At 33.6% G+C, this 14,909-nt stretch overlaps 1 protein-coding gene across 1 annotated transcript; it reads right to left on the bottom strand.

Annotated features, from left to right (window-relative positions):
* Nucleotides 1-934: 934 nt before the first annotated feature.
* On the bottom strand, nt 935-14,028 carry LOC107495533 (callose synthase 7). The gene is given in 43 exon segments (XM_016116682.3): nt 935-1,267; nt 1,545-1,806; nt 2,168-2,353; nt 2,520-2,570; nt 2,667-3,461; nt 3,624-3,853; nt 3,930-4,042; nt 4,184-4,267; nt 4,392-4,510; nt 4,603-4,725; nt 4,873-4,984; nt 5,074-5,263; nt 5,354-5,437; nt 5,440-5,523; nt 5,600-5,709; nt 5,883-6,034; nt 6,126-6,222; nt 6,302-6,405; nt 6,492-6,615; nt 6,852-7,015; nt 7,116-7,197; nt 7,293-7,387; nt 7,520-7,624; nt 7,915-8,001; nt 8,113-8,162; nt 8,249-8,333; nt 8,593-8,653; nt 9,067-9,119; nt 9,200-9,531; nt 9,638-9,755; nt 9,842-9,970; nt 10,153-10,240; nt 10,356-10,432; nt 10,525-10,659; nt 10,917-11,040; nt 11,138-11,229; nt 11,299-11,382; nt 11,519-11,662; nt 11,780-11,890; nt 11,987-12,074; nt 12,165-12,277; nt 12,388-12,488; nt 13,609-14,028. Coding segments are annotated over 42 exon segments (5,736 nt in total). The 5' UTR covers nt 13,820-14,028; the 3' UTR covers nt 935-1,267; nt 1,545-1,557.
* Between the last annotated feature and the right edge of the window lie 881 nt (nt 14,029-14,909).

The raw sequence follows: 14,909 nt of genomic DNA, 5'->3' as shown, positions 1-14,909 counted from the left end.
CTGTTTGATTAAATTCTTCTATATTCAATTTCTTTCTCCAACATAAAAAAAAGAAATTATGAACGAAATTTAAAATATTTTAAAGCCAAAAATAAAATAACAAATGTTAAAGAAGAAGAAAACCAAGAAAGGAGAAAGTTTGTGTGCATACCTTTGTCGCTTGAGAATGTAGCACTGTAAAACTCAAATCTTGGATTTTTACTTAAAAATGAATTCAGAAATGGAAAAAGTTAAATAATAATAATAATGAATCCACAGAATAAATAATTAAAAGAAGAAGAAAAAAAAGAAGAAAGAAAGAAGAAGAAAAGAAACATACGTTATTTGCCACAAAATAAATAAATAAACAAATAAAAGAAGAAGAAGAAAAGAAACCTGGGTGTTATTAAGGTGAACATGAAGGACATTAAAATGTTGAACTATTAGAAAGTGGTGAATCTTATTTATAGGGAAGAAAAAAAATTAGAAAGCAGTTAATAATAGATCAATCATAAATAATTAAATTAAATTTTGAAATGGATTATTAAAGCCATGGAGAGAAATTTAAATTTTAAAGTGATAAAAAATGAGAAAGATAAGTTACATTTAAAAATATTTGTTACAATTATTTAGTTAGATAGTTAACAAGTTAGTTAATTAGTTGCTGACGTAAGTAAGGCAGTTATAACATTTATAGCTCCATTTTCTGTTAGCTGATTATATTGACTTAAGGCTATGTATATATTCCCTATTGTAAGTACAATGTGATTAATGAAAAGTATATAATATAAAAAAATATTATGATCAACATTTATTATTAATATTAACTAATATTTTAAATAATATTTTTTTATATATAATTAAAAATCAGGACTTAATATTTATATGATTTAAGATTTAAAGTTTAGTGTTGAATAATTATATGTTTGGTTAACTAAAATCTAAAGTGAAAATGTAAACTACTAATATTGATCTTGATGTATAATAAAAGAATATTACAAAGAAATGCCTTGAATCTAATTAAATTGTAATGAACAGTAAGTATTTCACCCTATGAACCTCTTTCTTGGTAATTAATATATCATACATATACATAAAATGTTGATACAGATATGCCAATTCATTTCTAGTTTCTGCTTTAATCATTCATTGACTATTTATTTGTCATTCTGCCTCTCAGTCTATACAGTTTGAAAAGAAAAAGAATAAATAAACTATCCATCAGACTCTCCCAAAATTTTCTGACACAGGAGCTGATATGTCCTCAAATTGAAACTCTTGCAATTTCCTATAATCATTTAGAAGAGATATGGAATCAGTTAGAATAGTACCAAAGCAAATTAAAGGGCCTATTTGGTTTCTGGTTTCATTTTCAGTATTTTCTATTTCGAGAATTTCGTGAAGAAAAATAGGTGAAAACAGAAAATCAGATGATATGTTTACTTCTCTTTAAGAAAATCTGAACACAGAAAAGGCCAAAAGCACTGAAAATAACCACATGAATTGAAAACACAAACTAAAGCATGAAACAAAATAAAACTTGATTTTAAGTCTATCTTACTTACCAATCCAATAATGTCATTCAACTTTGTCATTTTTATCTGTGTCCCTCTTCCCAGCAAGGATCATAGAAATCTGAAGCCCTCTACTGAATGCTTGGTTGAAAAGCAAACGTGTTTGGAACTCAGAAACAAATGGGAACCATGACAAAGTTGCTATTGGCATGAAGATTAGAAGTCCCATTACATATTCATAAGCTCTAGAGAGCTCTTTCACTGAATCCCATAATCTAGCTCCCTTCAGGCATCCCCTGCATGCTTGCGCAATCTTTTATCGCGCGAAAAAGAAGGAACATGAGTGAGTGAATCAATTACTTCCTACATAGGCCTAAAGTTTTGGAATAGTGTAGAACATATAGCAAATTTTCTTCAACTGTGAGATTTTGCTTTTTAGAATCAATTCTGTGTAAAATCAGTAGCTCCTTAAAAGTGATTCTGATAGAAAGTGAAAGATTTTAACTTTTGCTAGAATCAATTCTAGAGACTATAGTTGGTTTTGGAAACTAGTAACCAAAATTGCATAAAAAATAGCTGAAGTTGATTCCTGATAAGTAGAATTCTGATTTTAACTCTTAAGTAAAATCACCAAACATGCATGGTTTTGAAATATGTAGGAGTTTCAAACTTACCAGTATAAGGGCCCAACCGGAGGGCATGAAGGCAAGAACGGCGGCGAACAAATCTGATATGGTAAGTCCACACACCACAAATAGTACAGTCATGACTGACACGAAGCCGAGGAAGAGGAGTGCCTTGAGAATACGGAACATTAGCTGGAAATCAGTGCCAAATCTTCGTCTACCCATCGATACCATCTGATGTCCAAATAGAAATTCATACAAACAAATTGGTTAGGCTTAAACTAGAAGGAGAAACTCAGTTAATCTATAAATTTATGATACTTTTGTACAAAGAAATTGGTTAGGCTTAAACTAGAAGAAATAACAATGAATTCATCAATCATGGATAAATCTTACATACCTTTAAGACAATAAGGACAATGACCAAAACTGCCCAAGAAAGTCCATATACCTACACAAGAAAAAATGTGATATATAACTAGGTGGTGTCAATAAAGCCAACAATCTCATTGATAGAATTAGAGAAGATATGAATGAGTTTGTCTACCCATAAAGTTCTGCTATGATGAGCAATATCAAGGTGGTAGACAATTCCATACTGATAAATAAAGAAGCGAAATGCGAGTATTATCTCAAGCAATTTCCCCCTTATATTTGAATATTTCAAGTGTTCATTCTCCTCATCCCACCAAGATTCCCAGCTTTTATCAGAGGAGATACCGATACCACCACGATTTCCCATCCACCTTTTCCAATCAGTCCAATCATCCACAGTCTTTTGCCAATCAAAACCAGAAGGATTGAACAAGAATGGAGCAAACAACCAAGAAATTGCCAAAAACCACATTGAGAATGTGATGAACAGATAAAGTGAGGTGCGGTATGATGATCCATAAACTTCATAAACAATCAAAAGTATGAGTATCTCAAGACCCTTAACAAAGTGGCTCCGGGAATACATCCTATAGTTATCAGCAAACTTTGCATGGAAGACAACAAAACCACGGCCGGTCGGTCTGTACTTAGAGCCTCCATGTAAGAGAGTTCTTCCATAGTAATGAGCTTTTGTTCCAAGCTGGAAAGTAAAGAACACTGAGGCTAGTTGCAGCTGCATGATGATGAAATCACCCAAGGCGGTTCGGAATCCCTTCTCCAAACCAATTTCCATAACCATTGGCAGTACCAGCAGCAATCCCAACTGAACAACAGATTGAGTTGCCAAGGCCTGTTCAAGGGCTTTACTCTGCTGCATGATTGGACTTTGAAGAATTTCTTTTTCAACTCCACTCAATACCATGTATACTCGGCCGTATAAGAACACATAGACAGTTAACACAGTTATCTGATCAAGTCATGGCATAAAAGTACAAGAGTTAGCTTATTTATTAAGAAACTACACACTGTGATAAAAGTAGCTTCCTATCATGTCAAAGAAAACACCATCTAGTCCAAATTGAGCAAAGTTTGCAAGGCAAAATTCCCAAAAGGATATTTTATTAATTACCATGCTGCTGAAATAGAAACCAACTGTTGTGAAGTAGAATGACAACATTCTGAAGAAGTCAAATCGTCGTCCGAGGCGATAAACATCTCGGCTAAGTGTTTGTTCTCCATTTCCATTTGCAACCTTAGCCTCAAAGAGTGATATCTGATTCATTCCCACGTCACGCCCCTTACCAACTTGTATGTACTCATGATGAGTGATGAATCCATTTCGTAGTGTTGAATTGAACCCTATCAAAGATAAGCACAATTAGTAAAAGATTCAGTAAGTTGGATACACAATTTCTACTCAGTAACCTGGATGTACCTGAAAATATATCCTCACTCAAGTTTATGACTTTTGATGCTTTACTTATGCCACCTCTTGTTAAGTGGAAGATTCTGTCAAATATGTCAGGATGGCCATAGTGAAATCGAACCCTGCAAATTTAAGAACATGTATTCCTTGTAAGAAAAGTTTTTTTCAAGTTATTACAAATTATGTATAATTCAGTGTTTTTCTCTGATAATAACTTACACTTTGTATCACATTGGAAGGTAGTTCATGACATTGGTACTAACCTTAAAGGATTTGCCAAAATTCGTTGTCCGATGGTCACAAAGCTAGTCTCCTGGTTTGACATAAACCAAGCAAGTGATGAAACACTGCAAAGTAAGAAACAGTAAGCACTGACAATAAGTACCCTTTAAATGCTTGATTAAACATGAGAAATAAATAAATAAAAACATTCATGGTTTCTTTATCATGAAATAAGTAAAGGTTTAATACCTTCCAGTAAAAATATGCTCTCTTAGACCCAATATGGTAGGTCGTCTTCGTCCACTATGATCTTTTCGGAATTCTTCCAACACATTTCTCATTTTGAATGCTTCTTCATAGTAATTATCCTTTACAATATAAAGGAGAAAGTAAGAGTGCTGAATTACATAGAAAATAAATACCACTTAACACATTAAATTTAACTCCAAAGAAAACTTACTTGATTCATGTCTATGGTCTGCAAGGCTTCACCACGAGTGAATATAATGGCATGGTTTTGATTTTCAGGTTTCCCTTCACCAATCTCAACTGGTAAACCCGGAAGCTTGATGCGATATACTTCCTATTAATTCAACATAAAACCATTTCTTAACACAGGAAACATTTTTCAACTAGGTCCTTTTATCTAACTTAGTTTATCCTTTTCTTAGAAAATTTAGGTGAATCATAATTGGAAAATGAGACTTCAAACTTGAACATTTGTCCATACCTCATCATACTTTTCACCTCCTTTGACAAGAACTGAGTAATAAACTTTCTGTGATTTCCCTTCCTTTGCCTCTTCCACTTCATCTATGTAGGCGACACGAAGCGCTGAATTCCTACACGGTATATTCCATTACTTCATTGAGAATCACTTTGTTATATTAAGTACATCTATATAGTTTGGAAAATGGTATAGTTGACTCACTCTAACATCAGGCCAAGAATGTTAGTATAGCTACTTCTCTCTTTGGGATTCTTGGATTTCTTTTGAGCACCATAGACTTGGCAAGAAACAACATAGGTGAACTTCAAATCAGCCAAAGCCTGTGCATATTCAAAGAGCCCCTTCTTATCTTTATCTTGAAAATCTGTTGTCCGGAAGCCGCTAAATATAGCTGCAAGGAAGAAAAAAACAAATTGTACTTCATTCTTAAGGAATGGAGTTGCACTATGAATTAGAATTTGAAATAAAGGAGATAACTGACCATTGTCTCCAGCATATTCCAGGAAACATTGAAGAATCAAAGCTTCCCTATAATACATCATTCCTCTCACTAGCAGAAACAAGATGCCCATTGTGTCTTGAAGTCATTCTTATCCTCATCACTCTCAACTTTCAAGTCATTAAGCCGCTCATGGAAATTACGCCATTCATCTACATTGCTTTAGAAATGAGTGAAGATGTACTGAGGGAGAAAACAAAATAAGTGAGAAAATAAATCCAAACTCACCAGGGTATATCTTTCTTAAGTAGAATAAGATTGATATCCCATCTTCATTTTCCTTATTGAGTTCCTCAATCGAATATCGAACATCTTCTTTGTAATATGGAGTCAAAACACTAAAGAAAAAGCTTACATAAGTTCCAATCATAGTAACATCAGTTAAAAATAAACAAACATTATGTGCCTTTAATATTTAAGAACTTAGGAGAGTTGGCACTTGCCATTTTTCAATATTCATTCTATTTTTTCCACTTTCATATCAATAAATTAGTTAATCATAATGACTAACCTGAAGGACAACATGTTTCGAACTTTGGGAGCCTTCGGCATATTCATGAATAAGGAATTTGCAAAGAATGTGATACGGCGGCGGGCATCCAGATTTTGAGGCACATTTATGGCTGATTCCTTTACTGTTAAAAGCAAATGAAGCCTAATAACCTACAAAGAAGAAACAAAGACTTAGTAAACAAAACCACAATTGAAAAAGAATAATGCAGCGAATCAACCGGAGTGTATTTTTGAAGACTACCTTCTCCTTCACTGATTTGTTGACAGTAAAATAGGTGTCTATGTTGACAAACCTCTGTCCTCTTTCTCTGGTGTTGAGACGAAGATTTTCCATGACTCTAGAGAAAGCAAAACCAGATCAACATCATAATGCAGCACTTATTGTGATGTTTAATATATATAAAGTTTTGAACATACAAATGGCCATCAAGCATAACATCTTGTAAGATAATTTCTACAATATCCTGCAGAACATTGACTATCTGGGGCTTCAGTGTCTCGAGTTTGTCATCTTCAGCTCGCTGCCAATGAGAATGAAAAGAAAGTGTTATAAAGACTTCAAAGGGTCTATATAGGAAACTGAGATATTCTGAGAGGAAAGAGTTACCAATAGAGTTAGGAATTTCTCCAATTTCTCACTAAGTGAAGGCAAACCACTCATCTTGAATTCCTTGACAAATGTGTGTTCTTGTATGCTCCATTCAACTTTATCACAAATATGGTTTACAATCCTATCACAATACATGGAAGACATTGAAAAATCAAGAGGATTCCGGTAAAAGCAGAAAGAAAGTTACTGTTTGGTTTATGTTTTCACATTTTGAGAAGAAAAAAGTTGAAAACAATAAAATCATGTTTTCTGATTTCGCGAAATCCTAACAACAGAGAATGCTAAAAATGAAATCAGGAAATAAAAATAGAAACTAAATATGTAAGCATGCGAGAAGTGATATCTTTTTTTCCTTACATCTTATCTTCCTCATCTTGCAGGAGGTTATAAATGATATCCTTGAGAGTTTCATAGCATTCGACGACTGCCGAATACATGTAGCTATCATTCATAATCTTTTTGAAGAGCTCACTGTCGTCCTCCTTCTTATAATCTTTTGCCATGTCAAGGGCTATAGGAATCTGTACATATTAAAGAGACTTAAAACAGAAGCAAAATTTGCTGCAATCCAATTATAGTACCTTCTAGATCACGAGGAGCGAATCGAAAATATTAATGTACCTTACTGGCAAGCAAGAAGGGAGGCCATTGGATGACAGAAACATCACTTGAACTGTAAGGAACAAGAAGCAAATCTCTATCCCTGAAAAAATCATAGTCAAGAGATATAATCAAAATTTAAGAGCTTGAGATTCATGCATATTATGCAAGATGCGGATACTATGCAGAAGTTCGAACCTGTTACTGATCAGGTCTTCTTCTCTCATTGAATTTATAAACTCATTCCAAACCTGAGAAAAGTATGCAATATTTCTCCGTCCATACGTTTCATCCTGCCGCAAAAAATTGTTTGCTTCATCAGCAAGGTATTTAGAATAGCAATAAATATCTAGAATCTATCTAGGTAGTTATATATAATTGCATCATATGAGCAAGTACTGAATTTTGAGATATGAATGCAGCACCACTTCCTCATGTATAGTCTTTCTGCTTCTTCCAGGCAAAAAACATCCACTGAAAGCTTGTGGCACAGATTCAAATCTCGAGCGGAGCATTCCAAGAGTCCTTATCTAAGATGTGAAAAGAATGATAAAATAACACAATGAACAAAAGCATTATATCTATAGTACTATTATCACAAGCAAAAATATTAATTTTTTTTCAAAAGAAAATCATGTTAAGGTGAGACCTTTACTAAGATTGCTACTAGCATTGAATTTAAGGTTAATTTTTGTTTTCAATTTCAATAAAACTAGATACTGCAACTTTCTTTTCATTTTCTTTCCCCGGGATAAAACAAGAATCCTGTCAAGTAAAGAGGAATCCGAAAAGATCATTCCAATAAAAAATTGCTACTAACCTCACCCAAATGGCTGAAGGCTCCAACAATTCCACCAAATAGAGTGGCATAAATGGCATACCATATTTGAGTATCCATAAAATAAACCTATACATAATAGAACATACAAATAAGGGAATGAATTATATCAGAAATGTGAAAACCAAAGCATTGGAACAAAGAGTTTTCGTTCGGAAATTCCATGTCTACTGAACTCACCAGGACAATTGGAGCCCAAATTGCAATCACAATAAAAATGTTGTGAGTCTCTGTAGCACTTATAAAATGTGAGTTAAGGTAGATATAGTAACAGAAAATGTAGTACAAATAGTGAAAAGGGGCATAAAATGCTTACCATTTTCTGGAAAGAACTCATACCACTGGTAGTTATCAATAGACATTCCCATTATCAATTTTGTTGGTTCAACAAGAGGATTTATCTATTGAAAGATAAGTTCAGTATATCAGAGAAACAAATTAAATGAGATTAACTTATAAAATATATTTTGTGATTTTCACACAAGCATATCTGTTTGAAACTTTTTTACGCCAACAGTGCATCAAATTAAATCCTAAAGAAAAGAGTTTAACAGTTCATAAAACGGGGAATTGATTCCACTATCTTTATATTTCTGCATAAACTCACTATAGAAGATCCATATTGTTAAGAAACTGCAGTAAAATTTGGAGACATAATACCTCCACATAGTAGCTGAATGCAAGCTTGCTAAGTAGTAGCATTATCCAAAATAAGGTATACCTGCCATAACAAAGTACAATCATATACTTTAATACCAAAATATATGGAGAGTCGAACTTTATTATAGAAGCAGCATATATGTGCCAAGAATTCAATATCGAATCTTTAGTCGATCAATAGGGGGATAAAAAAAAATGGCCCAAAAACAGAACATTTGTGTCTACAATGTAGTGACCGAAAAGTTTCAGAAATAATATGGTGAAAACTTGAACAGCAAGTACATAGATATATTCTTCATCAAGTCTTTTAACTAGAATGGTGATGTTTCTCACGAAACTTATATAGTAAACTATGTTCAATATAACAAAAACAATGGTAGTTATGCATTTATGCTCATCCTTCTGACTTCTGAATTCCATATCTTGAAAAACTTGGTGATAAATAAAGGAAATTTATAAGATTTTCACACTTACTTCAGTAGTGAGAACATGTTCTCATGCATTCCCCTTCCTACGTATAATTTTGGCTGCAGTAAAGTCATTGTTAGACACACAACATTTAATTAGAAAAAAAAAAATGCAAAGACTAATAGCTTGTGCTACTCACCTGAGCCCACCACATTAAGAGTGTGATGAGTCGCATATTAGATCGCTCCAACTTTCGCCTCAGAGGTGGAAGGAAAAAGAGTAATACAGCCACTATGTTTGGCAACATATATAGTAGAACCATGTAGGTGTAAAGTGACTGGTCACCCCAATGCCCTGCCCAACTGGTGAAAAATCTTATGAGCTCTGGCGGATTCTGCACCGAGTTAGAATAACTTACTGGCAGAACAACCACCCAGACAGCTGCCGCCACGAATTTCAGAAAATATCGAAGCAACTGAGTGAACTTCATATTCTTCAATGCACTCAAGGTGAGTATAATATCCAGGGAGACTGAAAATTTTCAATGAAGATGATATGAGTAAAAAGGTTAGTAAATCATAATACAAAGAAGACAATAAAACAAAGAAAAGCTGAAACATATAATAAGATTGAATACCTTGCAGAAAATTGAGAATAGCATATGTAATGAATATACTCATAACATTTCTGAAGGCATCAGTATCAAGAAACACCCCAACAGGTCCCAAGGTACTCCATGCAATAATAATCATAGCCTGAAAACAAATATTTGCATATATGACAAAAAATTTATGTGGTGAAGTTCAACAGACTATTAACAGGTCCCAAGAATTATGATCACCTGTAAAGCCAATATAAAGAATATCCACATTCGATCAAAACTCCTATACAGATGCAAAAATGTACGAACTTCAACAAAATTTGTTTTCGGCTTCTTTTTCCCAGAAACTGAGCTAGCTTGGCTACGGCCCTGCCATTAGCATTTATACTTGAATAAAGTTCTTTAACAAAGTAATGAAAATTTAAATATTGTAATGTGATCAAGGCAAATCATAGTTATTAGCCATGAAAAGTAAAACACAAGGAAGCTGCTTAAACACAAGTTGAAACATCACAAATACAGACAGTAAAGTAAAAGACAGAATGACAAACATGATGTGCTGTTTGAATCTCATCCGAATGCCTAAAGAAATCTGCATCACGATTCATCGGCCATCCTAACTTAAAACACCTGTCAGACCTGGAAAATTATAAATTTCAAACTTCAAGTTATTCAAATGCATGCAAAATAGTTTTTAGCACTGTTTTGTGTGTTGTAATAACTTCAATAAGTAGAAGTTCCGCGGAACATTTACCAAAAGTATTCATTAAGATCATCATAATTTCTCCAGTTGGAATGACTAGCCTTGCCTTTGTTGTTTCTCTTTGCTTCCTTTTTCACCAAGTAAAGAAAAAGAGCTTCAGGAGCATACACTTGAAAACATAACAGCAAAACTGATCCGATTATTGATGTGTCAAACATACCTTGGCTAAAACTTCATATATAGGAGTTATGACTTCCCTGAGAAAAAGCTCATCACTTTCTGCAGCTTTTAAGAACATCTCCCCACTGACAGCATCGACATTGCCATGTAAAATCCCATAGACGTCACGGCACATCTTTGGAGGGGGGCAAAAAAGAGAAACACACAAGAAAGAAGGGTTATGAACATGGTTTAAAATAGTCAAATATGGAAGTATCACATGTATAATACCATGGCAGCAAGAATTGCAGTATAATGATGGTTTAAAAGTGTTATCATAAAATGTGTTTACTAAAAGCATTAGAACATTATAGGCTTAAGATACTAGACTCTTGTGAATCAGAAGAATAATGCTATGTTGTTATAATGTATAGACTGTTAGAGTAAACTTACATGATGGAAAATATAGCAAAGACATTCCGGCATAAACCGAATATTTGCAGCTTCTCCCCATATTAGAAGATAAAGTGCAATGTAAATGAGTTGTGACCTTTGTCTATCATGTTCATCTGGATACCTATAGTGTTAGAAAGAAATTTGCATTCACAAAAGTAAATCAATGTGCTCATTGTTATACAAACATCATATTAATCACAATTAAAACATTTGATTACCTAAGATTGGATTTACAACGGACATAATGACACCATGACTCGTAATTTTTGAAGATCTTTGCTGCTAACTTGTCTACAGTTTCATCATCAAGCTGCAACAAGCTTCTTATTAGTTTTCATTATTATAATACATGATTAAAACATAAAATCACAATGTTCACCTCTTCAGATGCAGCCTTATTCCTTATATTCATATTGGCAAGTAATAGTATAAGGTGCTCCCTTTGATTTGCCACATTTCCTTTCTTTTTATAACAAACAACAACATCAAAACCAGAATATCAGATGATTCATCAAAACAAGTATAATTTCGGAACAAAAGAGAGATTTGAATTCACAATTTCCAGCATACAATGAATAAAGAAATAAAGAAATCATTACCTGAAAGCCAAAAATATAGGAAATCCAATCAAGTATATCATTAACTTTCTTATAATGTGTTGGGTGTGTTGAACCATCTCTAGGGACATCATGAATCGGTGGAAGATGATCCACCCGGCGTAAAGCATTGAGTGCTGCTTGAATCTATAATTTCAAGGAAAAGAAAAGCCAAACAGATAAAGAAAAGGGTAAGTTTCAGGAAAATCATATCACTAGTAAAAGCAAAACCAACAATGCATGTATCTCTAGAGTCATACAAACCTCAGGAAAATCCATGATTGCTGGTTTAACACCAACAGCATATAATGGAAGAATGTTATAGTGTTCATATTCTCCTCTTTTACTCTCAACATCCGCGGAATATCTTCTTGTCTGGTAATAAAACAACATCCCAAGCCTATAAGCCAATTGCATTTAAAAGTATTCGACGAATTCAAGTCATGGTAACATAATCTAGAAGAAGCACACCTTCTCCTCAATGCTTTGTGCAGGTACCATAGCCTTCAGCACTTCATACAATACGGTTGCAATCTGAACATTTTTAGCCATCTCCTCCCTTCAAGAACAGCTCATAAGAATTAAGACATGATAATAAATCAGACAATTCACAGAACTTGCAAGCATAGAAGTTTATATCAGTCCTCACGGTTTTTGAGTATTTTCTCCATCCCGAATTCTTGTCTCATAGAAATATTGGTAGTATGTTTGCAGCTCCCTAGCATCACTTTTATTTGTCATACTTTCTGTAATTTCTCCTTCCTGAAACCAAGATTTTTACTTTTTTATGAACAATGTTTTAACATATCAACCATTAGGATCATTTTTTTAGTGGATTGCAAACAGAAACAAAAGAAGTTTAACTGGTCTACCTTTTCAAGTCTGTGCAACAGGTAGGTCTTGAACTGCCGAACACCACGACCGCTTGATGTAGGATCCATGTTATGAGCCTTCTCAAATGCATGGAAGCGACCTAATCAAACAGAGAAAGAAACTGACCAGTATCAAATACTCTCCTTTTCAAATATAAATTAGAACCACCTTTGCTATGTGTTGCATTGTCATCTATGATTATTAAACTTCAACTTTGAACTTGAACTTGTGTTTGCAATCAGAGACTAACTGTTCTGGAATCAGAATATGATTTCAGCCTGATGCTTTACAATCATTTAGTTTTACTTCCCTCTGGATTCTATTTGGATTATGCAGAACTCTATAAATTTAGGCTTGCAGAAGCAGCTAAAGCAAGAAGCAACTTTATTCATAGAAAAAAAAGTTCATTATGCTGCTTGAAGTGAACATTCATTAGCAGAAATCTAGGTGCCGCATTTGCAGAGAACTTTACATAAGTTAACACAAGGTTGAATGATTCCATAAAAACAAGATTCAAGCAATATAAAGTTCCCAGATATGTAGGGTGTCCTTAAATAGAGATGCTCTTTTCTTCTTCTTCTTCTTCTTCTTAGCTTAGTAAGAGATGCTTATTTAGAACTCAATAATCATTTCACATTACATTCATTAACTTTCATTTGGAATTATGATTGTTTCTACATTTCTGATCCTGAAAATTGGAAGGATTTTTTTTTTCTTATAGACAGGGGTCATCCAAAGGTTTAGGATCCATGATCATATCACTATGAACATCCAAATCTCCCTCCAAAGTTATGCATTTCATTCTCCAACAAGATAAGCATTAAAGATCTGCTGAAAATCCTTATAATTATTTTATTTGTAAAGGATGATCCTTATAAATTTAATCAGTTTCTTTTGATCAGCTTTAGTGATATTAGGGGAAATGACAAGGGAACTTCTTAATATTTCTTGATTAATCAAATATAAGAGAGATATATTGTTATCATGCAATAGAGCAATAAAAATATTAGAATTTAACTGTTTTTGTCCTTGGTTTTCATTTTAACAAGACATATTGCAAAGCAAAATAGTCCCCCAAATTCAATTAATATATTATATATGCAATAAGTAATATCTTTTTAACACTTCATGTACAATACAAAACACTATTCTATTTGCAATGATCATTTATCAATGAAAAAAGTGAGAAAAATGATAAATGGCCATTGAAGGAAACTCACATAGATAAGCAACTCTGGGATTCTCTTCCTCAACCTCCATGGCAGCTCTGAGAATAGGAACAATAACAGCAAGTGAAGAAGGCACAATCTCACTGTCAACACCACCTTCCTCATTTGGAAGCTCCACAACCTTTGTTGCTGACCTTGTGAACCTTCTAGATGGTGGCCTTGGCACCCCATGAGGACCCTTTGTACCACTGGTGCTTGCCATCACCACAACAACAACAACAGCAACAATGTGCTGTTCCTTAAGATTGTTTTTCTTCTTCTTCTCCTTCTTCTTCTTCCCCCCTCAAAAAAAGTTTTGATTTTTTTGTTTCTCTTCTTCACCCAACAATAACTCTTGGTTTTGTTGATTGAGTGAAGAGTTGGGGAAGCTAAAGTTAGCATCTTTTTGTATTGGGGGCTGTGAAGAAGGAACCAAAAAGATGGATACTTTGATTGGGAGAGTGGTTTTGGAATTGCTCTGATAACAAGGATTAAAAATTACAAAAAAAAAAACAGCACACAAAATTGAAAAAGAAAAGAGACATCAGTGTGTTTCTGCTACTTTTTTTCTTTGCTTAGTGCTTTTGCTTTTGTAATATACAAAACGTTAATTAATAAACAAACCAAAAAGATTAAAACAGTGATGAAGGATTGAAGGGTATGATGTTATGTAATGTAATGTGACTAACACATCAAACACTGCTTTTTTAAGAGGGAAAGTTTTTGTGATTGGGAGAACACTGTTGTTGTCTGAATATTCAAAATCTTATGAGGCAAGTAAGCTATCTAAGCTTCAGAGTTCGGAGATTCCTTCAATCTTCAATCATTTGGTTTTTGTTTTTTAAAAAGGTTACGACGATGATAGTTTAGGGAGTGTTTTACCATGAGAAATCCAGTTTTCTAGTCTACCATGGACCCCCAATTTTAAAACCGTTAGATTAGAATACCTTTTCTCCTTTTATTCCTTGTTGTTGGATCATGAGACCAATTCCACTTGTGTTCAAACCTTAGTATAAAATAGAGTAATTTATCAATTTTTATATAAAACATTTGAATGTTTGACAATTTTGATTTAAAAGGTGGAAACTCAGGTCAGTCGACTTCAGGTGAAGTTGATAACTGAAAGTCGTTAGATAAAAATTTAGTCGAATCATTTAAATCATTTAACGGCTCTTATCTATCAACTTCACGTGAAGTTGACTAAGTTTTTACCGATTTAGAATATGTATAACAATATTTATATGCAATTATGCTTTAAGATTATTTTATTGTTTTAACAAAGAATATTAACACAATCAAGGACGGAACTTAGT

The sequence above is a fragment of the Arachis duranensis genome, chromosome 1 (genome assembly GCF_000817695.3).
Source record: "Arachis duranensis cultivar V14167 chromosome 1, aradu.V14167.gnm2.J7QH, whole genome shotgun sequence".
In the NCBI taxonomy this organism is placed as follows: Eukaryota; Viridiplantae; Streptophyta; class Magnoliopsida; order Fabales; family Fabaceae; genus Arachis; species Arachis duranensis.
The sequence above is the reverse complement of the archived record's forward strand: the minus strand, read 5'-3'. Positions and strand labels throughout refer to the sequence as shown.